Consider the following 26,035-nt stretch of genomic DNA (forward strand, 5'->3'; position numbering starts at 1 on the left):
AGCTACCATTGTCACTCCCGCCTCTTCTTCTTTGGGGTTTATCAGCGGTTGGCATCCAACGTAATGGTGCATTACCGCCACTTACTGTACGGGAGCGCCCCCCGCTTCCCGGTACACAGGTGCAGGAATGCCCGCAATTGCGGGCCGCAATTGCACCCTTCTCGTGCGACCAGGAGTTTTATTTTGGGAGCACTGTGCGACTATGAAAAAAAAATCTCCCAGATAATAATTACTGTAATGATAAGGCTTCGCTGTACCGTTGTTTCCAAGTGCCCTAGAGAAACAAACGAGTGCGTTACGGTTTCACCATTACTGCAGCGAAAACTGCTTGCTTGTAGCCCAACCAGGTCTACTTATAGCGTATCGACTGGACTGTATTTTACATTAATAAACCATGTCGTGTGCTGTTCTAAAACTACTCGCCCATCGACGTCAATAACCATTTGTTTACACTTTCTTCAGTCATGTTACCTCATTGGCTAACAACCTGGCAAATTTACCAGTATACCCAAACATTTGGGGGCACAGAAAGAAAGGAAAAGGGATAGCTTCTTCAGGAGATCGATGATCATCGCAATGAATGAATCACAATTATTTTTTCTTCTATGTAATGCATCTCAACAGGGAAATAGTGCTTTTACACAATGTAGAAACTTAATATTCCACAAATGAATTTTGTAATTTCAATGACAGGTATTCTTATCAAGCTTTCATAATAAACTAATGTATTTACAGAATTCCATATTAGTTTCTAGGGCACAACATGTGCTTCAAAAGTAGCTCGAATTTAAGTTGGGAGCACCCCCAGCCCGGTGTTTCCTAATGACAGTCATCAAACGATTTGAGCAGAGATGCTTGTCCAGTCCACTTTGCCTTTATTTACTGGAGTGGAGAAGGTAAATCGAGGCCAGTGAAGAAATTAAGTGACCTTTGGACTGCAGACCTCTCATAACAACAGCAGTCAGATATGTAACTGGATCTGAAAGAGAGTGAGATAAAAGGAAGAAATTGGTCCCCTAGTTACAGTTTTACCAGACAGGTGCTCAAATGCACACACCCAGAAGACATACAGTACTGTATGAAAGCTTTTGTTCCTCTGTAATTCTTTTCATAGTAGTTTGCAGTGAAGTTTCCTTTCAACGTGCTCTGTCAAATAAATGTATGCTCTGGTGGGGAAACCTCAAAGCAGGCTGACACAAAGAGTAATAGGCCTATAATTGACACCCGTGATGCTGTAAAATGTGACTTTTGAAATCACGTTGGGCCATTACCCCCTTGATGTCAGTCAAAAATGTACATACAAAGAGGCCTACAAAACAGACAAAATCTGAAACATTCATAGCTGCTACACTTTGAAGAGAACATCTCCATTGACTATTTCTTCAATTTCCAATGTATTCCTATCATTACCCGTTTCACGTAACAATTTTACCAGTGCAAGGAATTTAAGCATGAATAAGGTTTGCTTTTATCTCCAGTTGAATGGTTGGCAACACTCAGGGGAAATACTTTCCATTGTCTCTGAATGTCATCTAAAGGGTCAGACACACCGAGAAATCTGACTGCCGATAGGTACTTAGCACCTCTGCCCAGAGTGTCGGCAGTTAACCTTTTGTTGTTCACATAGCCCAATTTAACCACCGTAGATACTCCACACCACAAGGTGGCAGTAGATTGTTTGGGTTGTGCCTGCTGAATATTGCTAATGTTAGCTAGCTAACTAGCAAGCGGTGCTAATGTTGTTAGCTAGCTAGCAACATTTATAAATAAATCACAATGGATTCATTTTAGAATGAAGCAGCTGCCTGTAAGCTGCCGAGATTCAGTGGAGAAGCTAGCTATGCTGTGCTACTGACAAATGGCGATACTAACCGTTAAGCTAACATTAGCTAGCAAGGGAACTGGCACTGGCAGTATGGGATAATGGATAGTGAATTTAATTATTTCCTCATCTTGCTAGATAGCTCGCTTGGTAAATCATTTTGTGTTGTGTGCATTGTGCAGCACTTACCACCCCATTCGTTTCATATGAAGTGTGTGACAGCCTTGCTCAGTTGGCAAGCTAACATTAGCTAGCTAACTAATGAGCTGGTGCATATCAAACCTAACAAAAAAAATCCTTCAAGCACAAAATTCCTTAGCTAGATGTAAAGACTTGCTCTAGAAAAAAATATGTATTTTGCAGCTTTATTTTTTTAGAAAAGAGGATGGATTACACTGGAAAGTGTCCTGTTTCTTTCCTTTTTCTTCTCACTCCTGTCAGCTCCCCCACGTGGAGGTTCATGCTCTGATTGCCATTGCCGAGCATTGCGATTCTACAAGTAGAAACGGCAGGTTCGACAGTACCAGGTCTAGCAAGAGAAGGAACGGCCTCGTACTGTGCTGAGTATCTATCGTCCATCAGATTTCTCGTGTGTCTGACCTATTAGAGGAAGGAGAAAATTAATGAATCGGAGAGAAATGCTGTAAAATCATAAAACCTTCCCCATTTACTGCAATAGCCTATACATATAAGAAAAGGTACTAGCCTATGCTAACCTTGCACAAATAGGGAATCATTTACATTTTAGTCATTTAGCAGACGCTCTTATCCAGAGCGACTTACAGTTAGTGAGTGCATACATTTTCATACTGTAATATAATACATAATATTTTCATAATCATATTCCCCAGGATTGAATTTAGCTCTCATGTTGAATCAATACAGGTTCAGGGCCATATTGATTTGGAGTTCTTTTGCCTATTTGCTAATGTCTTAATGTAGCTAGATTGTGAATTGTACAGAGAAAAAAAAAGTGCATTGCAAAGCTCAAGCTTGTTTTTCCATAAAATACAGTGCATTCGGAAGGTATTCAGACCCCTTGACTTTTTCCACATTCTGTTACGTTACAGCCTTATTCTAAAATTGATAAAATCTACACACAATACCCCATAATTACAAAGCAAAAACAGGTTTTTAGAAATGTTTGCACATATATCAAAATGAAATATCACATTTACATAAGTATACAGACCCTTTACTGAGTACTTTGTTGAAGCACCTTTGGCAGCGATGAAGCTTGGTACACCTGTATTTGGGGAGTTTCTCCCATTTTTTAATTTTCTGCAGATCCTCTCAAGCTCTGTCAGGTTGGATGGGGAGCGTCGCTGCACAGCTATTTTCCAGTCTCTCCAGAGATGTTTGATCGGGTTCAAGTCCGTGCTCTGGCTGGGCCACTCAACGACATTCAGAGACTTGTACCAAAGCCACTCCTGCGTTGTCTTGGCTATGTGCTTAGGGTTGTTGTCCTGTTGGAAGGTGAACCTTCGCCCCAGTCTGAGGTCCTGAGCACTCTGGAACAGGTTTTCATCAAGGATCTCTCTGTACTTTGCTCTGTTAATCTTTCCCTCGATTCTGACTAGTCTCCCAGTCCCTGCCGCTGAAAAACATCCCCACAGCATGATGCTGCCACCACCATGCTTTACCGTAGGGATGGTGCCAGGTTTCCTCCAGACGTGACGCTTGGCATTCAGGCCAAAGAGTTCAATCTTGGTTTCATCAGACCAGTGAATCTTGTTTCTCATGGTCAGAGTCCTTTAGGTGCCTTTTGGCGGGCTGTCGTGCTTTTTACTGAGGATTGGCTTCCGTCTGGCCACTCTACCATAAAGGCCTGATTGGTGGAGTGCTGCATAGGTGGTTGTCCTTCTGGAAGGTTCTCCCATCTCCACAGAAGAACTCTGGAGCTCTGTCAGAGTGACCATCGGGTTTTTGGTCACCTCCCTGACCATGGCCCTTCTCCCACGATTGCTCAGTTTAGCCGGGCGGCCAGCTCTAGGAAGAGTCTTGGTGGTTCCAAACTTCTTTCATTTAAGAATTATGGAGGCCACTGTGGTCTTGGGGACCTACAATGCTGCAGACAGTTTTTTTTTTTTTTTTTTTTTTTCACCTTTCCCGAGATCTGTGCCTCGACACCAATCCTGTCTCGGAGTTCTACGGACAATACCTTCAGCCTCATGGCTTGGTTTTTGCTCTGACATGCACTGTCAACTGTGGGACTTTATATAGACAGGTGTGTGCCTTTCTAAATCATGTCCAATCAATTAAATTTACCACAGGTGGACTCCAATCCAGTTGTAGAAACATCTCAAGGATGATCAATGGAAACAGGATGCACCTGAGCTCAATTTCAAGTCTCATAGCAAAAATTTATAAATTTGCACAACATTTATAAAAATCTGTTTTCACTTTGTCATTATGGGGTATTGTGTGTAGATTGAGGAACATTTTTTATTTAATCAATTTTAGAATAAGGCTGTAATGTAACAACATGTAGAAAAATAGAAGCTGTCTGAATACTTTCCGAATGGACTGCACATCCTATTGATACCACTGTCTGATTTACTGCTCTCAAACCAGACAGGCTGGAATTTCCATTCCCTCTTCAGCAGACATTTGTGTAGCCCATCTATTTGTAATGCCAGACATAACAAGACATTCATTTTGCTGGCAAAGCTGCAAGTAAAGCCAAGAGACTGAAGAGACAATTATCTCTACTTGTGCTAGTTATTCGCTCTCCCTCTCTCTCTCTCTCGCACTCTCTCTCGCTCCTTCTGCCCCTGAAAGGGGTAACGTGGCATTTGGACCAGCATCAATGATTCATTGCCATGACTCACCATTGTCAGATTGGTTAGAAAATGTCAGCTTGAAGAGACATCAGACCAGCTGTTTATAAAAGCCGGTTTATAAAAGTATCTTTAGCCTTGGGGCGTCCCATCAAGGAGACAACCTCCCTCTCCCCTTTAACGACTCAGCAGGGCTTTTCATTCAATCTCTGTAACTGGTTGTTCAAAACAACATTTGTTTTGTGCTGGAATACACCGGAAGAACATTGCTTTTGACTTTTCTCGGAAACTTACTGGGTTTGATAGAATGGAGATCTAAGGGCCCTATCCTAACTTTAAATATGTGTGTGTAAATTGGACATGCATTGATTTCAAAAGGAGATTTCTGCGAAATGTGAAGTTATATGCGTGGATCTCAAGTCAGGATGCGTCCATTATCGTCTAAAGGCCTTCAGTCTCTCTAAGCAAGAAGAATTATGTGAGCATCAATGAATCCCATTTTTTAAAGCAATTCTGTGTTCTTCTGAATCTATAGGCCAGGGTTCTTCTATTCTGGTCCTGGAGGGCCGAAACACCTCTGTTTTTCATCCTCTCCTTCTAATCAGGGGCTAATTCAGACCTGGGACACCAGGTGAGTGCAATTAACTACCAGGTAGAAATAAAAAACAGAAGTGTTACGGCCCTCCAGGACCGGAATTGAAGAACCCTGCTATAGGCTTTCGCTGGATAGTCAACCTATTTTTAGAAGGCTTGCTGTGTGTTTTTAATATGAAAGGAATGTCATGCAAGCTAGTAGCCTACTGTACTACTCTGTTAGGCTGTGTGTGCGTGCTTGTTTGCATTCGCACAGTGTGCATCCAGGTGAAACGATACGTAGGCACAGTGCAGGACTATTTCTCATTTTATGATTGGCTCTTGGTGCTCTTTCTGTCAGTCTGTTACCATGGATCTAAACAGACCTTTTAATTTTACTTGGATATTTCAATTTAAATGCAAAAATCACCTCGGAGTTAGAGGTTATCTGCCTGTTTTATGTTTTGTAATAAGAATACCAATACGAGTGACTTAAGCTGAATTCTTCCACAATGGAAATGCACATTAAGCTGGCTACAACAGCTTACTCATAATTATCTACAAGCGCTTTGATGGTGAACTCAGGGCTAAATGCTCGGGGGTTAGCCTAATTTTCTGTTGGCTATGCCCACACCAAGCATAATCACGTGAACGTCTTGTGAAGGCAGTGTTTTATTCCTCTGGCTTTGTCGAGTCCAGGGAGTGTAGAGATTGCGGGCTAGATTGGACTCCTACCCTTTCATTTTGTATCCAAAGGCTTCCATTTTCTCGTACATCTCTATCCAGTTTAATTCAAAACATGTAGCGTGGATTGTAAACGGAGCAACCTCAATGAAGGTTTGCTTGAGCTGTGCTTTTTTACTGCTGATAATGGCAGTGGAAGTCTCAAGATGTTGGAATTTCATAGAACTACGCATAGCTACTACTTTGACTGTTCTATAGCCTATAGAAGATTTGTCATTTTATGTTTTGTAAATTATTAACAGGAGCATCACTCTTACTTGTCTTGGAGCATTACTAAACTTCCTGTTGACAATCTTTATGTGTAGCTCGTAACGAGACCAGACAATTTAGGTGTGAATTCCACTACTTGACCCTAAAGCAGTTTCCCAAATGGAGGGTAGTAGTGGCTAGTCCCTCCTGTGTCACTAAAAACCAGCGTGTGAAAATAAGTAGGCTATTGTTTTTGTTCTGATAGGTCCAAAGAAAATCCCCAAAAGTGAGGTCATGGCATTAAAAGGAACCACTGCCGTAAGCGTGACCTAACCTCCACCTTCCTTTTCTTCCACTTCCCTCCCTCCACCAGCCTCTAAGTGTATTAGGTCCACCAGGCAATGTCAATCATGGTGTGCCCCAGGGAGGACCGACTGGAGAAGCTGTCCCAGGAGGAGATCATCTCCAACACCAAGCTGGTGATCCAGGGCCTGGAGGCGCTGAAGAGCGAGCACAACTCCATCTTGCACAGCCTGCTGGAGACCATCCGCTGCCTGAAGAAGGACGAGGAGGCCAACCTGGTGCACGAGAAGTCCAGCCTGCTGCGCAAGTCGGTAGAGATGATCGAGCTGGGGCTGGGCGAGGCGCAGGTAAGACTTGCACCCGGGGATGGGTCAAGGGTTGAGGGTCCCTGGGCGATATGAAGAGAGTAAGCCATATGGGAGCGACTTGGGGTGGTTATAGCACTGTTTCGCAATCCATTCATGGGGGATCCCACCCAACGGGTGTTAATATTGCATGCGTCAGAGTTTCATGTTTGGAAATTAACTAATCTTTCTATGGCTTATGTAGCCTGCCTTTCTCTGGCCACAGGAATCCACAGCTGCCACACATGTTTACCTTCATTCTGAATCAATCAATCAATCAAATGTAGTTATAAACCACTTTTTACATCAGCAGATGTCACAAAGTGCTTATACAGAAACCCATCCTAAAATCTCAAAGGACAAGCAATGCAGATGTAGAAGCACGGTGGATACGAAAAACTTCCTTGAAAGGCAGGAACCTAAGAAGAAATCTAGAGAGGAACTAGACTCTGAGGGGTGGCCAGTCATCTTCTGGCTGTGCTGGGTGGAGATTATAAGAGTACATGGCCATTAAGGCCAGATCGTTCTTCGAGATGTTCAAACGTTCATAGATTACCAGCAGGGTCAAATCATAATCACAGTGGTTGTAGAGGGGCAACAGGTCAGCACATCAGGAGTAAGGGTCAGTTGGCTTTTCATAGCCGAGCATTGAGATGTCAAAACAGCAGGTGCGGTAGAAAGGGAGAGCGAGCGAGGGAGAGAGAGGAGGTCCGGGACAAGGTAGCACACCCGGTGAACAGGTCAGGGTTCCGTAGCCGCAGGCAGAACAGTTGAAACTGGAGCAGCAGCACGTCAGGTGAACAGGTCAGGGTTCCATAGCCACAGGCAGAACAGCAGAAACTGGATCAACAGCACGGCCAGGTGGACTGGGGATGGGGACAGCCAGGAGTCGTCAGGCCAGGTAGTCCTGAGGCATGGTCCTATGGCTGAATCACATACTTACTACTTCAATATACAGTATATCAATCAATCATTCATTCATTTGTACATGTCATCACACGGCATACAAGTCATCCATGTCTTTAAATACAGAACTAAAATGAAATAACAAAGGGAACCTTGAATAATTAAACAATTAATAAACCACAACATGTTGGCTAAAGCGATTTGAATTTACCAATGCATTTGACTGTTTTTAATATTAGCTGTACTAGAGACTTTAAAACCTTTTTTTGTTAGAACAGACTATATGGGATTGATTATCATTTGTTTGTAAATTATTATTGTATTTGTTGTGCTGTTTATACTGTTAGAAACTTAGCTTAGTTAAATTGATTAATATTATGGTGTTTCTATTACAAGAAAAACAAAAATGTATTTTACAGTAGCCTATGTAGGCCTCAGGGTTTCCGTGAGGAAAATATGGCGCTGTACAACATGACCGGTCGGGAGTAGGCCTAGGCTACTAAGTGACTGCGAGTGAAGAGCAAAATTATCCTAACATTTCCACACCCTAATTGTAGGCTAACCAATACCCAAACGGAGATTCAGTGAAAATTCTGATTGATTTATCAAGACCAGTCCCCATGCTTGTCTCAAAGCAGCGCGAAATGGTGCTGAAATAGTTGACCCCATGGGGGCTATTGCTTCAAATCCTATTATAACAATTAGATGACTTTTGGTGTTTCAGTAAGCAGCAATTTGATGCCTTCAATTGCATTAGCTTACTTTATTCCAATATTTTTGTCATTCAGTGATATTTATTCCCATAGTAATTTATTATGGATCCATCCAGATGTGGTTAGAAAACAGTGCATGTGGTGGGCTATGCGAAGAGATGGGTGAAGTGACATGCCTCGCAAACATCCATTAATACATTTAAAGTCCCTAAACTCGGCAAGAGTCTATTGTCCTGCTGATAGCCCATCAAGGGTGGATGGCTTCTCTTGTATTCCAATTTATTGGAAAGGGTGCTAAAACATTTTCACCTTGCCCACAGCGTTGTTGCGTACTTACAGTGCACTTTCACTCCAGTCTCTGCCTTACTCTCTACCAATGCCACCAGATTATTCTTTCTATTGTTGTTATCTATTCGTTAACATTCCACAAGTAAATGTAATAAATAAAACGCCTACATTAAATAACTCTTTAACATGCAGTCTCTCCTCTCGCTACAGCTAATTTCGTTTGAATTATGATGTGGAATATTAATAAATTTGTAGGGGTTGATGCAATTTTCGTTAGGGAAAAACTGGTCTGTGATATTGAGTTAGAAATGTAAAACTTTAGAATACTTAAGCATCGAATACATTGCAAGTTTGCAATTTTTTGGCCATTAGGCTACACTTTACAATAGGACTCAACTCTGACTGACCGCAGCATCTATCGGTATTCTAAACTGTGGCACAAATTGGGGGATTTTTCACACCTAGCCAAGCTATTAGACTATCCTTTTGTAAATTAGTTGGGGTGTGAATGTTTCAGTCGGTCTCTCTCCTATCGCCCTCGAGTCCTGCATCCGGCAAAAAAAATCAGCTGGCAGGTGGTCCCGGAGTTGAGAGAGAACTTGGGTAAATACAATGGCTCAATTACACTTGACAATCGAAAAATAGGATACTTGTGCCTTACAGCCCATTACATAAACGAAGAGTGGATGTTATCTACCACAGAATGGGACAGTGAAGCTCAAAACTGCAGATAACAACAAATGGCCAGCTATTGTGAAAGAATACTTGTGGATCTTGTTGATTTCCTCTATTGCTTCAAGAGGCCTACTGTCCACCTGGTAATTGTGTGGTTCCAAAGGATAAAGCAGCACCTACAGATGGATTTGTGGATTCAGAGAGAAGCCAGCTGCGAGCCTGCAACCAGGCACGGTGGATGACATCCTTTTCCTGCACAGCAATTTGAAGAAATCCAGTGATGAATGTACTGTTTTTGAAGTTATTGTTTTAGTATATTTATTTGTTGTCTAATATTAGAAGGCTCTTTAAAGCAATTTGAGTTGTCAAAAAAATATATACACTACCGTTCAAAAGTTTGGGGTCACTTAGAAATGTCCTTGTTTTCGAAAGAAAAGCATTTTTTTGTCCATTAAAATAGCATTAAATTGATCAGAAATACAGTGTAAACATTGTTAATGTTGTAAATGGCTATTGTAGCTGGAAACTGCAGATTTTTAATGGAATATCTACATAGGAGTACAGAGGCCCATTATCAGCAACCATCAGTCCTGTGTTCCAATGGCACATTGTGTTTGCTAATCCAAGTTGATCATTTTAAAAGGCTAATTGCTCATTAGAAAACCCTTTTGCAATTATGTTAGCACAGCTGAAAACTGTTGTGCTGATTTTAAAGAAGCAATAAAACTGGCCTTCTTGAGACCAGTTGAGTATCTGGAGCATTAGCAATTGTGGGTTTGATTACAGTCTCAAAATGGCCAGAAACAATGAACTTTCTTCTGAAACTCGTCAGTCTATTCTTGTTCTGAGAAATGAAGGCTATTCCATGCGAGACATTGCCCAGAAACTGAAGATCTCGTACAACGCTGTGTACTACTCCCTTCACAGAACAGCGCAAACTGGCTCTAACCAGAATAGAAAGAGGAGTGGGAGGCCCCGGTGCACAACTGAGCAAGAGGACAAATACATTAGTGTCTAGTTTGAGAAACAGATGCTGCACAGGTCCTCAACTGGCAGCTTCATTAAATGGTACCCGCAAAACACCTGTCTCAACGTCAACAGTGAAGAGGCGACTCCGGGATGCTGACCTTCTAGGCAGAGTTGCAAAGAAAAAGTCCAGTGTCTGTGTTCTTTTGCCCATCTTAATCTTTTATTTTTATTTGGCCAGTCTGAGATATGGCTTTTTCTTTGCAACTCTGCCTAGAAGGTTAGCATCCCGGAGTCGCCTCTTCACTGTTGACGTTGCGACTGGTGTTTTGAGGGTACTATTTAATGAAGCTGCCAGTTGAGGACCTGTGAGGCATCTGTTTCTCAAACTAGACACTAATGTATTTCTCCTCTTGCTCAGTTGTGCCTCCCACTCCTTTCTATTCTGGTTAGAGCCGGTTTGCGCTGTTCTGTGAAGGTAGTAGTACACAGCATTGTACGAGATCTTCAGTTTCTTGGCAATTTCTCGCATGGAATAGCCTTCATTTCTCAGAACAAGAATAGACTGACGAGTTTCAGAAGAAAGTTCTTTGTTTCTGGCTATTTCCAGCCTGTAGTCTCAAGAAGGCCAGTTTCATTGCTTCTTTAATCAGCACAACAGTTTTCAGCTGTGCTAACATAATTGTAAATGGGTTTTCTATTGATCAATTAGCCTTTTAAAATGATAAACTTGGATTAGCAAACACAATGTGCCATTGGAACACAGGGCTGATGGTTGCTGATAATGGGCCTCTATACGTCTATGTAGATATTCCATTAAATATCAGCCGTTTCCAGCTACAATAGCCATTTACAACATTTAACAATGTCTACACTGTATTTCTGATCAATTTGATGTTATTTTAATGAACAAAAAAATTTGCTTTTCTTTAGAAAACAAGGACATTTCGAAGTTACCCCAAACTTTTGAACGGTAGTGTATATTTTCTTAATGGCATGGTTTCTTTTTATGTTGAATAGACATGCAGACAAATTAATTAATGAAGGAAACCATTAGGCTAAATAAATTGATATTATTTTGTTGGGTAAAGGATCGGCTCTCGGAACACATTGAGGCGGCTTCTATCTTCAATATAATCTTCCCATAAGTCTTAGGCCTGCAGTAAATTCAATTAGATTAGCAGGTTCATTTTTCATCAGGTTTTAATAATCCATGCCTTCTGGGAATGTGATAAAGTCCAAAAGTTATGGGTGGAGTTAGAAATTTGGCTGTCAAGTATTACAATGGAAATCAACTTTTAATCCGTCTGTCTGCATATTTCAAGACATGGCATGTAAGGGTGCAGTGAGATACACAATAGGTTGGACGATACCTTTCTCGTCAATCATCTTGAAAAAAATGTATACTTCAACCAATGTCACCCTTTATATGCTTTATTATCCAAATGTTGAAAGTGCATGTGGGCAACGGAGAGAAACAAAATGGTGCAGTTTGAGGCCATGTGGCGGAGAGTGATGCTGGAGATGGGGGTGTGAGCAGGTGGGTCTAGGCAGGTGTGATGCAGTTGTTGTTTTATGTGTATGTTTTGTCTAAAAATATAAAATAAAATCGTACAAAAACAATTAATAAGGAAAAAGGACAAGCTTGCAAAATGCATCTGATTATTCATTATGAATAGGATTTATTTGATTTATTTCATTTACATTCTTCATTGTAACCACAATGTCACAAATAATTGAACACATACACAACATGAGCATATTAACTTGGTCAAAACATTTATTTATTAAAGACTATCAGAAAGAATGTTGGTACTTTATTTATTTTGATCCAAAGCCACGATTGAGTGAGTCAGTCGGCTTTAAGCTGACAAATATAGCTTTATGCTGTGAAATAACCTACTAAATAGGCCAAGCCTAAACACATATATTAAATTGCCTAAAGAAACTAGTACATTTCATAAATAAATGAAATAGCTCAGGTCTTGAAAATATGGGTATCCTTTTCCCCTCCCTGTCCTCGCTGGACTCTTTCATTCCGTTTCTTCTTCACATCAGCAAAGAAGGACTCCGTGTTTCAGAAATCACTTTATATAGAGGGGCTATCACTCTTTCCCACTGTGGTAAATTAAGCCAGTTTGTTATTTAGAATTATTTATGATTTAGTTTTTAGAGGGAGAGAAACCAAAAGCCCACGTGCCTATTTTTCGAAAATCGTCAGTCCACATGTCAAGTGTAATTGCGCCATTGTATTTACCAAAGTTCTTTCTCAACTCCAGGACCAGCCGCCAGCTATAATTATTTTTGCCTGATGCAGAACTCTAGTGCCAGAGAAGAGACTCTCGGACTGAAACATTCACACCTCCATTAATTTACGAAAAGATAGACAATTTGTGCCACAGTGTAGACTACTGATAGATCACCATTCTAACTCCCCCTTGTGATAGTGTGGTGCAATGACAGAATGACGCAATTTACCACAATCTACCACATAAGCTCAAAACATTTAATTGAGGAACCACTGTACAATGACACATCATTAATTGATCCCTCTGTATGTATGTATGCACCTTTCTCTATCAGGTGATGATGGCCCTGTCTGCCCACCTGAACGCTGTGGAGTCGGAGAAGCAGAAGCTGCGTGCCCAGGTACGTCGGCTGTGCCAGGAGAACCAGTGGCTGCGGGACGAGCTGGCCAACACCCAGCAGAAGCTGCAGAAGAGCGAGCAGAACGTGGCCCAGCTGGAGGAGGAGAAGAAGCACCTGGAGTTCATGAACCAGCTCAAGAAGTACGACGAGGATGTGTCCCCTATTGTGAGTTGTTATGCACTCCCATACACCCATACTTGAATGCACAACACGATTGCTTGCGCGCAAGCACAAAAGCAAGTAATCAGGCATTGCATAAGCCTCAGCTGATGAAGCCGCTGCTGGGGTTTGCAACTGTGACCTATCGATAATACTTGACCTCTTCTCTCCTGCCTGTAGTCTACATTCTCAACCAGGATTTGAATGTCTTTATGTGCAAGATATAATTTTGTGAGCGAATTGATGGCTATGGAATTCTCCCTACGAGATGAAACGAGTTGTCTTTTGTAAAGCGTAGCAGCCTATTAGTTAACTAGACAGACAAGCGCCATATTCTGTCATAAAAGCCATTTTGCTCCTCTTGTACTCTTCTTTATTCTTCCCTCTCTCTTTCTCCCTTTCCATGAGCAATGTAGGTTGCCAAGGTAAATGAATTGGTCTCACTCACTCTCTTTTTATAATACCTTATTCGCCCCAACCATTAAGAACTGGTTAAAGTTTATGGTGGGCGGAAGTCATCTGTCACTTGGCTGCTGGTAAGGCAATTAATTTAGTCATTAACATTTATACACTTTGAAGAGAGCTCGTTAATATGTACCAAATGTAGTCCAGACTGGAATTTAGCACTGTTCAAATGATGTCGGCTGTTGAATATTTATAATTGTAGTACGTGTTTGAGAATGCAAGGACAGGGGATATGAATGTGGTAGGTGGGGTGAGGTATTTCTAGTTCAGCCTGAAGGGAACCGTGATGAGTCTCCATGAGAGCCCTGGGGCATGGATGTTCATATGCTGTCTGTCAAACATTTACTCTCAATTCGATGGAAACTTCTTGTGGCCATCTGGGATTTAAAGGCACAAAATGTACTTTAATTTCTAGTCAAAAGCGCTGCCCCGGCTGTTTGTAAACTGTGGGGTGGATCTTGGCAAATGTAACTGCCACTGAGTGTAGAGTTAGAATTCCACTCCTTAAACCAAAGACACGTGCCTTTAATTTCCAAGATGGCCTGAAAAAAGGATTAAAGTGCCAATAAGCGACGGATTGTTTTTTGATCGTTTTTCTCCAGGAGGAGAAAGATGGAGAGCCTCCTAAAGATACACTGGATGACCTCTTCCCCAATGATGAGGAGGAAAACAGTCAAGGAAGTAAGCGGTCTGTCTACCTACAAGCATATCCTGTGTCGTCATACAGTATCGGCTTAGTATAGATTATTTCCTTTAATTTAATGTTCATTGCTTTGGTGCATAACGTCAGACAACAAAACCTGCTGCGTCATCTTATTTTTTTCTTTTTATTTAAGGTCCCATGTTTGAACTTGTGTTGCTCTAATATTGAGCTGAGGACCTTCAAATCTGATAATTTTATCAGCACAGAACTGGCATTTTACTGGTCTTCAACTCTTTATCTTCTTTGGATTGTATGCAAATGAGAGAATTCCAAATCCACATTATACGAACATAAAACTCTGCAGCAGCTGCCTAAACCTTCTACCTATGAACAAACAGCATATGTCCCTCCCCTGTCTCTCTCCTTCAGTGCCGCACCAGCATAACAGCGCAGCAGTGGCCGCAGCCCAGCAGGGTGGCTATGAGATCCCGGCCCGCCTGAGGACCCTCCACAACCTGGTGATCCAGTATGCCTCCCAGGGCCGCTACGAGGTGGCCGTGCCCCTCTGCAAACAGGCCCTGGAGGACCTGGAGAAGACATCCGGACACGACCACCCTGACGTGGCCACCATGCTCAACATCCTGGCCCTGGTCTACAGGTGTGTGTGTGTGTGTGTGGGGTGTGGTTGAGTGTGTGCTTTTGCGTTGGTCGTTGTTTTGTAGCCACCATATTAACCCTTCTCCTGCTGGAGCCGAGTTATCACACTATTGTGTGCTGCTATCCTTTACCCTTTATAATGTAACACCTCTATAACCACCCATTTTCACCACCAATGCCACTTATCTACGCACTGCTTCTCTCTTCTGTACCGAGTTTATTCAGGATATTTTTCTTTTAGACTTGTGTATGTATTTTCCTTATTTTTTTCAGGGACCAGAACAAATACAAGGAGGCAGCTCACCTGCTCAACGATGCACTGTCTATCCGGGAGAAAACCCTTGGGAAAGACCACCCTGCGGTGAGCTAGTATACCGGATGGAGCAATCTCTTCTCACTAGACGAAAGGGACTTTTCTGATTTTTTTTTGGTTCATCTTAAGTTGGATATTAGGATTTGCAAGGACATGGGTTTGAGCAGGTCAGGTTGAAACTGCCATCAACTGCTCCAAAGGCTGGCTAATCCTAAAGCATGTGGGCCATTAATACATTACAGGAATGTACTATTTAGCACGTTCCTAATGGCAAATCTAGTTGTCAGCACTTGGGCAGGCATCTAGCCAGAGAGAAGTTAGTTAATATGCATTTGTACGCATCCACATTACAGGCTCCTGGAAAGTACATGGGCATAATAGGAATGCAAAGGGTGCTTTCACACTCTAGTGTTAATGCTCCCAAAGGTGATATGTCAATATGACTATTGTCAATTAAATTAATGTCAATATGTAGTGGTGTTAGAGGTCTATAAGACGACACATTTGTAGTTGCACTTTTGGGAGCACAGAGCAGCTACATAACATAATGAAAGCTGCTCACTAATCCTTCTCTGTTTCTCAGGTGGCTGCGACGCTGAACAATCTGGCAGTGTTGTATGGCAAGAGGGGGAAGTACAAGGAAGCTGAGCCCCTTTGCAAGAGGGCTCTGGAGATCAGGGAGAAGGTAGGTCCAGTGCAGTACATGACCAGTGTAGACATACTTGGTACAATGATACAATGTCAGTTAATTTGTACTGTGCTACATTCAATTAGCAATATTACTAATGAATATACTTAACAATTGCAAATGTCGCAATCTGGAATTGAAAAGTAACTTTACATACAGTGGGGGAAAAAAGTATTTAGTCAGCCACCAATTGTGCACGTTCTCCCACTTAAAAAGATGAGAGAGGCCTGTAATTTTCATCATAGGTACACGTCAACTATGACAGACAAATTGAGAAAAGAAAATCCAGAAAATCACATTGTAGGATTTTTTATGAATTTATTTGCAAATTATGGTGGAAAATAAGTATTTGGTCACCTACAAACAAGCAAGATTTCTGGCTCTCACAGACCTGTAACTTCTTCTTTAAGAGGCTCCTCTGTCCTCCACTCGTTACCTGTATTAATGGCACCTGTTTGAACTTGTTATCAGTATAAAAGACACCTGTCCACAACCTCAAACAGTCACACTCCAAACTCCACTATGGCCAAGACCAAAGAGCTGTCAAAGGACACCAGAAACAAAATTGTAGACCTGCACCAGGCTGGGAAGACTGAATCTGCAATAGGTAAGCAGCTTGGTTTGAAGAAATCAACAGTGGGAGCAATTATTAGGAAATGGAAGACATACAAGACCACTGATAATCTCCCTCGATCTGGGGCTGATGATCACAAGAACGGTGAGCAAAAAACGGTGAGCAAAAATCCCAGAACCACACGGGGGGACCTAGTGAATGACCTGCAGAGAGCTGGGACCAAAGTAACAAAGCCTACCATCAGTAACACACTACGCCGCCAGGGACTCAAATCCTGCAGTGCCAGACGTGTCCCCCTGCTTAAGCCAGTACATGTCCAGGCCCGTCTGAAGTTTGCTAGAGTGCATTTGGATGATCCAGAAGAGGATTGGGAGAATGTCATATGGTCAGATGAAACCAAAATATAACTTTTTGGTAAAAACTCAACTCGTCGTGTTTGGAGGACAAAGAATGCTGAGTTGCATCCAAAGCTACCATACCTACTGTGAAGCATGGGGGTGGAAACATCATGCTTTGGGGCTGTTTTTCTGCAAAGGGACCAGGACGACTGATCCGTGTAAAGGAAAGAATGAATGGGGCCATGTATCGTGAGATTTTGAGTGAAAACCTCCTTCCATCAGCAAGGGCATTGAAGATGAAACGTGGCTGGGTCTTTCAGCATGACAATGATCCCGAACACACCGCCCGGGCAACAAAGGAGTGGCTTCGTAAGAAGCATTTCAAGGTCCTGGAGTGGCCTAGCCAGTCTCCAGATCTCAACCCCATAGAAAATCTTTGGAGGGAGTTGAAAGTCCGTGTTGCCCAGCGACAGCCCCAAAACATCACTGCTCTAGAGGAGATCTGCATGGAGGAATGGGCCAAAATACCAGCAACAGTGTGTGAAAACCTTGTGAAGACTTACAGAAAACGTTTGACCTGTGTCTCATTTTGTCTGTCATAGTTGACGTGTACCTATGATGAAAATTACAGGCCTCTCTCATCTTTTTAAGTGGGAGAACTTGCACAATTGGTGGCTGACTAAATACTTTTCCCCCCCACTGTAGGTGGTGCTTATAACCGAAGTTCATCACTGGTTCATCACCAGCTCATTATTATCATTTTTAACATGGCGAGACGTTGATATGAGGTCATATTACATGATAATGCATTTTTTGTAGCTTTGATGATAGTTGAGGTTCGTAAAAAATTATGCCATCACTGTCCCATAACAATTCTAATGGTTTCATGGCAGCCATAAAACATCAATGTTTTATCATAAATATAAATAAAAGTCTATCTTTCAAATGAGTTGCGCTGCCGTCTCCAGAAATGTTCCAATTATTATTTGGCTGCTCCACAACTCGTGTAGGTTGATGCTTCTGTCCTCTTGCCTCCTATATAGGTGCTGGGCAAGGACCATCCTGATGTGGCCAAGCAGCTGAACAACCTGGCCCTGCTGTGCCAGAATCAGGGCAAGTACGAGGAGGTGGAGTACTACTACTGCCGGGCCCTGGAGATCTACGAGCGCAGGCTGGGCCCTGACGACCCCAACGTGGCCAAGACCAAGAACAACCTGGTGAGGGGGCTGCCTGGCTTGACTGCCGTGCTTGACTCTACTGCTGCTCAGGGGTGAACAACTCTGTGTCTGCTGGTTTTCTCTTTCATCTGACACTAATTGTACACAAGTGCCCACACCTGGTTTCCCTGGTCTAAATCAGACGCCGGTTTCAAATTAAGAACAAAAACCAGCAGACACTAAGGCCCTACGACACAGGTGTCAAACTAATTCCACGGAGGGGCCAAGTGTCTGCGGGATTTCGCTCCTCTCTTGCGCTTGATTGATTAATTAACTCCCCACATCTGGTTGTCTAGGGCTTAATACAAATATTTTAAAAAGACACTAGGCCCTCCATGGAATGAGTTTGACATGGATGAGAATGAACTTGGTTTTCCTTTAAAGATCAATAACTTTGATGGTTGTTGCTTTGTATAGATAGCACCTGGTTCAGTGATTTGCTTTGTGCATACTTGTAGTTCAAAGGTGAAATGTCTGAACTGTACCTGAACTGTCTGAACCTTTTCTCTTGTCTCCCAGGCTTCGTGTTACTTGAAGCAGGGGAAATACAAGGAGGCGGAAATCCTTTACAAAGAGATCCTCACCCAAGCTCACGAGAAGGAATTTGGATCTGTGGATGGTGAGCAAACTAGTCCAAAACTCGAAAGGGCCACAACAAACACTTGGGGATAGGAGTCACTTTGCATCCTTATTTGCTAACTTTTTCAAAACGTTCTAGTGTTGCTTTCACATGAAATGGCTGTTCAGTCAATCGAGATCAATGTGAGTCATTTACATAAACCCTTATGTGAATTCAAAGTCTTACATTTCTAGAAGGAACAATAGAGCACTTGACTGTACTGACCATAGACATACAATAAGTCTGTGGTTCTGACATTGTAAAACACCGTTATTTCACACATAGCTAGTTTGCCAGCAGAAAATGCTAACTGTGATTTGTCAAATTTTGCCATCAATTGTTAGGATGGGTTATTATGACACACAGTTAATGACAACATAGATGACAAGTCAACTTGAAGTGTAGGGGTTCATTGCTAATGAGAACATAATCAATATTCGACTTGAAGTGTATGGTTCAACCACCTCTTACAGAATAGTGCAGGCTAGAGCAGACTGATTTAAGAGCTGTTAAAGAAATACTTCAAAATCATTTTTGACTTTCTAGATTATAAAGGGTAGTTTAGTCTTGTTTTTGTTTTTTTTGATGTAAAGATGTTGAATATTATTTAAGGGCTAGCTGGCTAACTAACCAATTCTGTTTTGTTAAATTCCCCCATTGGAAGAAGTATTTTGATACCAAGAAGAAGAAAAAATTTGACTTCTTCCCATATTGAATGTATTGGGATCTTGGCCATTTTCCTATTTTCTAGCATTTGCAAGCTGTTTTTGATGTGCAATGAATGAGAGTTTTAATTTGAGGTGTTATGGATGATCAAAGTGCCATAAAAGGTCTTCTTGAACTTTCACTCTAAATGCCATGTCACATTGTAGGATAATCACTGGGCTTGTGCATATGATACACAGCAATGAAGGTGAGTGGAAACATTGATGGGTTTTTCCCGGAGTGGAATATGCACATATCTGAAACAAGAACAAAATCCAACTTGGTTTACATAGGTGGTGCTTATTATATTGTCCACCATTTAATTCTTTATTACCAATTGCGATATAAAGAATGTGAACAAAGATATTTAAGTCTTGGTTTTTGTGTGTCTTCATGCATGAGGGCATGGAATTGTCTGGACTTTGTTTGTTTCGTGTTGCTTGTTTTTGTCTTATGTAAAATTCCATACTTTGTTATATACTTTTCATACTTTTTAAAATAGTGGCACATTTTATGTTTGATTGTATTTTTTGGTTCTTCTGTCATGAAGTCGTCTCTTATTTCACGAACTTTTCTTTGGAAATCCCTTCTTGAAGTAGTCTGACACAATGCCTTCGTAACACTGTTGTAGGATCACATAACATACATGACCACCTACAGCCAACATTTTCTTATAACTACTAGCATAATACTTATGATGTCGCTGTAAAGAAAACAAAGGTTGGTTATCATACTGTCCAACATTCTTTTTTTTCTTCTTTTTTTTTTTGCATAAGCATGTCTTCATTACGATAGTGTTTTTCACGCTTAACATGCCAAGATATTTCAAGTAAGCTACTACATCCTCTTTACATTTCTCATGTATTTTTCTTTACTGTCCTTCCATTGTCTTTCGCAAATCATATGTTGTGTTCTCGTTATGTTGAGTTTGTATTGAATGTTTTTGACGTTGATTTTATTTTGAATGATTTATTATATTTTATGAAATATATGAGATATGCTTCATTTATTTGTTATTTTTGATCCATAATCTAATGAAATGCTTTCATCAACGTTGTTATCTCTCCTCAAGATTTAACATGTGAAACGATGGGTTGACTTTGATTTGAGGTTTAAGTATTTTCACGTATTTCCATATTCTCAATAAATTTGAGGCAGAATTGTGACCTTGTCTCTCTCTTGAGTTTCTTACCATTTCAATATAATGCACGGTTAATTAACAAATAGGTCTCAATTGATTCCGTGAGGGGGTGGGGATGAATTTTGGAGGGATTATCAGAACTCTGGTCTCTGTTTAAACGCTGTTTCAACGTATCTCAAACGATTACTGAGATTGAGAGGTTGCGATAGGATCTTGTCACACGAAGGACAGGAACAAAGTTGAACTAATGTTGCCTACATGTCAGCAAGGTGCAGGTGTCTACGTCTGTATCCTACCATTTGTTCAACGTCTGTCTGTTACTCGTTGGGGATGTTTTTGCCAGCACACAGCACACCTTTCTCTTTCTCCTCTGTCTCTGCAGCTGAGAACAAGCCCATCTGGATGCATGCCGAGGAGCGGGAGGAGTGCAAGGTGAGTGCCGTGTGTGTGTGTGTGTGTGTGTGTGTGTGTGTGTGTGAGAGCGCGGGCATGAACGGGCATGTGGCAGGGGTGCCCATTTTTATAAGGAGCGCCTATTTGTTTACTTGTCAATTCTGGTAGGTCCAGTGTTCTGTCTGGTCCCGTGTTGCTCAGTTGTTAGAGCATGGCGCTTGTAACGCCAGGGTTGTGGGTTTGATTCCCACGGGGGACCAGTAAGAAAACCTAAATGTATGCACTCACTGCTGTAAATCGCTTTGGATAAGAGCGTCTGCTAAATGACATTTTTTTTGGAAAAATGCTTATTTTGGGTAGACTCAGCGATATGACATCATACACATCAAGGGAGCAACTTCCTGCTAACTGAAATCCACAACAACAAAAAGCTCTTCCCAAGCATGCCTCAAGGGAAGGTGCACATTGCTAACAGTCAGTGGTGGTCTGGACAGATTTGAATTCTGTTGTAGATTTCTTTTAGCAGGATGTTGCCCTGCTGTGTTTGTCAAATAGCTGAGTCAATTGGAGGGACATTTTGGAGAATGTGAGGGGTTTCCCTTTTTGTGATGTCTTTTTGTGCTCCTCTATCCCCCTCCTCTGTCCTTCTATCATCAGAGCAAAGATGACTATGGAGATTATGGCGGCTGGTATAAAAACTGCAAGGTGAACAGGTAAGAAAATAAGTCCACTTAAAGACTTGTAAGCATTACCGAATCAAAGGAATGGTACTGATTAGCATCTCTGTAGTCACTGCAGTGATTTTGAAGTGACCTTGGTGTGTGTGTGTGTGTCCCTCAGCCCCACTGTCAACACCACGCTGCGTAATCTGGGAGCTCTGTACCGCCGGCAAGGCAAGATGGAGGCCGCTGAGACCCTGGAGGAGTGTGCCTTGAGGTCCCGAAAACAGGTCAGCTTCTCTCGCTCACACACACGCCTAATCCCTCACATTTATAAAAACACACACACAAGTTCAAGCTTAAATCCACACTATGAAATCCAAACGTGTGTATATTCAGTTATGGGAATGCTTGAACTGAATATAGATATCCACAGAGACTTGAAGATCTATTGTTGCATATTGAGTATTAGGATTTCCCTATTTCTTGCTTGCCTTTGATCTCAGGCACATCAGTATATTCATGGACTTTTTTGCTTGAGTGTGTGTTTTAGTGACTGCATGGTTTACTGATTTACCAATCAGTTGCACCAATTACTTTCAATAATAATGTAAGAACAAATGGTGAAATGATATAGCAATATTGAAAGGATTTGTGTGTGTTGTTCAGGGTGTGGTGGAGCTGCAGAGAGACGGAGACAGGAGGAGGAGCAGGGAGAGTCTGAGCAGCGTCAAATATGAGAGCGCCTCCGAAGCAGGGGAGGACGGCAGCGTGGACTGGAATGGGGTGAGTGCACTGCACAGACAGACACACCTAAGCCTTCATATATTATTTAGGAAGGCATTGAGTGCAAATGTAGTGTAAAATATACACTATATATACAAAAGTATGTGGACACCCCTTCAAATTAGTGGATTCAGCTATTTCAGCTACACCCGTTGCTGACAGGTGTATAAAATCAAGCAAACAGTCATGTTATCTCCATTGACAAACATTGGCAGTAGAATGGCCTTACTGAAGAGCTCAGTGACTTTCAACGTGGCACCGTCATAGGATGCCACCTTTCCAACAAGTCAGTTTGTCAAATTTTTACCCTGCTAGAGCTGCCCCGCTCAACTGTAAGTGCTGTTATTGTGAAGTGGAAACCTCTAGGAGCAACAATGGCTCAGCCGCGAAGTGGTAGGCAACACAAGCTCACAGAACGGGACCGCCAAGTGCTGAAGCGTCTGTCCTCGGTTGCAACACTCACTATCTTAACGCTACAGCATACAATGACATTCTAGACGATTCTGTGCTTCCAACTTTGTGGCAAAAGTTTGGGGAAGGCCCTTTCCTGTTTCAGCATGACAATTCCCAATGCACAAAGGGAGGTCCATACAGAAATGGTTTGTCGAGATCGGTGTGGAAGAACTTGAATGGCCTGCACAGGGCTCTGACCTCAACCCCATCGAACACCTTTGGGATGAATTGGAACGCCGACTGCGAGCCAGGCCTAATCGCCCAACATCAGTGCCGACCTCACTAATGCTCTTGTGGCTGAATGGAAGCAAGTCCCCGCGGCAATGTTCCAACATCTAGTCGAAAGCCTTCCCAGAAGAGTGGAGGCTGTTATAGCAGCAAAGGGGGGACCAACTCCATATTAATGCCCATGATTTTGGAATGAGATGTTTGACGAGTAGGTGTCCACATACTTTTGTTCATGTAGTGTATTTCTAACATAGATTTGGTTCTTTGTCAGCAACTTGTCAATCCAGAAGACATTTTATTAATAAATAACGAATATCCTCTAATCACGTCTCTGTATGTTATACTTGGTTTAATATACACTAAGTATACATGACAGACTGACTAGGTGAATCGAGGTGAAATCTATAATCCCTTATTGATGTCACTTGTTAAATCGACTTCAATCAGTGTCGATAAAGGGGAGGAGGCGGGTTGAAGAGGGATTTTTAAGCCTTGAGACAATTGAGGCATGTATTGTGTCATTCAGAGGGTGAATGGGCAAGACAAAAAATGTAAGTGCCTTTTGAACGGGGTATGGTAGTAGGTGCCAGGCGCACAGGTTGTGTCAAGAACTGCAATGCTGCTGGGTTTTTCACGCTCAACATTTTCCTGTGTGTATCCAAGAATAGTCCACCATCCAAAGGACATCCAGCCAACTTGACACAACTGTGGGAAGCATTGGAGTCAACATGGGCCAGCATTCCTCTGGAACGCTTTCGACACCTTGTAGAGTCCATACCCCGACGAATTGAGGCTGTTCAATATTAGGTGTTCCTAGTGTTTGGTATACTCAGTGTATAATGGTTTCTAACCAGTTTTAAAGCAGATTCTCCACAGACCTGGTCCCTACTGTAGATGGCTAGGTGCATACTGCATTGCAGGGTGAGCAGACTGCCAAGGTGCCCCTCGAGTCCCACTGCGGCTCACACTGATGATGTCATTAGCTGACTCATCGATGATGCGTTCAGTGCAGCCTAGTGAATACTACAAAAGCTTTGTCTTCTCTAAACCTTTTCAAATGATTACTGTGATATAATTGTAAATAATTTGTGGCCCTACACTGTCTGTCTTCTACATTTTAATTCACTATGACAAGTGCAAATGTACAGTCATGTTTGATACTGATTTATTAATATTGGTAATAAATTAATGTTCTAAGCTTTGATATTTTAATCTTGCTTTATTCTTCTCTAGAAGGGTGTGTTAACCTCATGTTTTTCTACCTGTGTGTGTCTCTTCTTTCTCTTTCTTGCTGCATCTTTCACTTTCTCCTCATTCTGGTTCTCACTCTCCTCAATCTCTTTTTTTTTCTGTCGCTTTCTCTCTACTTTTCTTCTTGTTCTCCTTCTCTTCTCTTTCTCTCCTTCATTAGGCCTAAATCAGCGGGATGACCTTCCTCCGCCACTCTCCTCAACCAATCAAATCAAGCCAACCAATCAAATCACGCCAATCGAATCAAAATGGATGCCGCTTGTCATTTCCTCTGTGTGAAGCCTCTTCTAATCTCTCATGGAGGACACCTCCTTCATCCCCACTCCAAATTCTGGCCCAAAACGGATTATCCCTTTCACCTCCCCCTCTTTCTCTCTCACACACTTTCTCTCTCTCTCTCTCTCTCTCTCTCTCTCTCTCTCTCTCTCTCACATGTTCTCTATCTTCCTGCATTTTCCACACTCTGCCCTGCTTCTCCTCATCTCTTACCCTCTTCCTCTTGCATTTTCTCTCGCTCTCTCTCTCTCTCTCTCTCGCGCTATATTGCTATTTCGTTCATGCCCTCTCATTTCTCTCATCATGCTGCATCACATCATCTTTCTCTTCCTCTATCCATCTCTCCCCCTCTTTGTCTCTCCCTTTTCCATTGCTGTGTCATCACTTGTACTATGTATGATATTCTAACCAATAAGAGATGGTGGACAGTGGCACCAGAGGCCAATTGAACACTGGAAACTTAACTATCAAAGCTTTTGGATTGGTTGTTTGATTTTCCCTCTCTTCTGTTCTCCTTGTATGCAAATATGATTGCTTTTCAATTGATCTTCATATTTCCACCAAGCACAGTCACACAGTTGTAATGGCATCAATTATTAGTCCACTACCAAATGAGACCAGTCAGAATTTTTATCCTGTTTTGTTACAGCTATAACAGTATTGGCCACTGCAGAGCAGCTAGCTACAGTACTGTTGTTTTATTTTGCTGCAGCCAGCTTTTTGTCCTGACATTTGACCAGGATTGAACTACCTAGGTGCCTTTTATTTTCACTTATTTTGTTAACTTGCAACTTGTTTTAAGTGTGACCATGACCCTTGTAAAATATTTATGCGTACTAATATGTTATATGGGAGCAGATGTAAGAAAATAAAAAATATTGTCACGTCCAAGTCACGTCGCCACTTACAAGCACCTTTTGAGTTTACACATTGATTACTTATTTGTTTTATTGAGATTAGTGTATCTATGTCTCCTGTTTTATTGTTTTTATTTTGTTTACTTTTTTGTTTTAATATTTTCTTAAATAGCATAGTGTTAACATAATGCTTATTTATCTTTGCATTGACCCTCTAAGCAATTGCTTAATATTTTAAGCCATTATTATTATTATTATTATTATTATTATATAGCCATAGGATCAGGAATGATGGTGGTGTCAGTGCCTGATTATGGTATTGACTTTTAAAGAGGAACAGCTTGCTAAATGTAGGTTCAAACAAAGTATTTGAATTGAATGGCATTGTGCAAATTGCTTTTCCAAAGCCATGGCTTGAAAAATGTGATTTTCTCTGTAATTATGCTCCAAGCAAGAGATAATCTTGTTTCATATATTGAAGTAGCCATTGAAAAGGGACACACACCAGAGACACAGAAACACACAAATTAATCTACACAGCCGCACAGTCGTTGTATTTGACTTTGTATTTTGAGTGAAATTTCGTGAGGTCCATTATTTGGTTTTAGCTTGATGGTCCTCTTGTTGTTCCTCACACAGCTCTCTCTCTTTTGTTATCCTC

The 26,035-nt window shown here is 41.7% G+C and overlaps 1 protein-coding gene across 2 annotated transcripts in view; it reads left to right on the plus strand.

Annotated features, from left to right (window-relative positions):
* The window catches only part of LOC311131279 (kinesin light chain 1-like), a 32,934-nt gene that overhangs the window by 1,629 nt on the left and 5,270 nt on the right, over window positions 1–26,035 (plus strand). Inside the window, exons 2-14 of one of the 2 annotated variants that reach the window (XM_084164167.1) lie at window positions 6,482–6,758; window positions 12,887–13,117; window positions 14,179–14,257; window positions 14,649–14,877; window positions 15,150–15,237; window positions 15,773–15,874; window positions 17,833–18,006; window positions 18,526–18,625; window positions 20,854–20,903; window positions 21,522–21,577; window positions 21,705–21,813; window positions 22,193–22,309; window positions 24,402–25,429. In XM_084164167.1, coding sequence (XP_084020293.1) covers window positions 6,510–6,758; window positions 12,887–13,117; window positions 14,179–14,257; window positions 14,649–14,877; window positions 15,150–15,237; window positions 15,773–15,874; window positions 17,833–18,006; window positions 18,526–18,625; window positions 20,854–20,903; window positions 21,522–21,577; window positions 21,705–21,813; window positions 22,193–22,309; window positions 24,402–24,407 — 1,590 coding nt within the window. In that variant the 5' untranslated portion in view covers window positions 6,482–6,509 and the 3' untranslated portion in view covers window positions 24,408–25,429. Of the gene's footprint in view, window positions 1–6,481; window positions 6,759–12,886; window positions 13,118–14,178; window positions 14,258–14,648; window positions 14,878–15,149; window positions 15,238–15,772; window positions 15,875–17,832; window positions 18,007–18,525; window positions 18,626–20,853; window positions 20,904–21,521; window positions 21,578–21,704; window positions 21,814–22,192; window positions 22,310–24,401; window positions 25,430–26,035 lie in introns of those variants that run through there. The other variant, XM_084164166.1, reaches the window with a different exon arrangement.

This window comes from Coregonus lavaretus (genome assembly GCF_964263955.1).
Source record: "Coregonus lavaretus genome assembly, chromosome: 6".
NCBI classification, from domain to species: Eukaryota; Metazoa; Chordata; class Actinopteri; order Salmoniformes; family Salmonidae; genus Coregonus; species Coregonus lavaretus.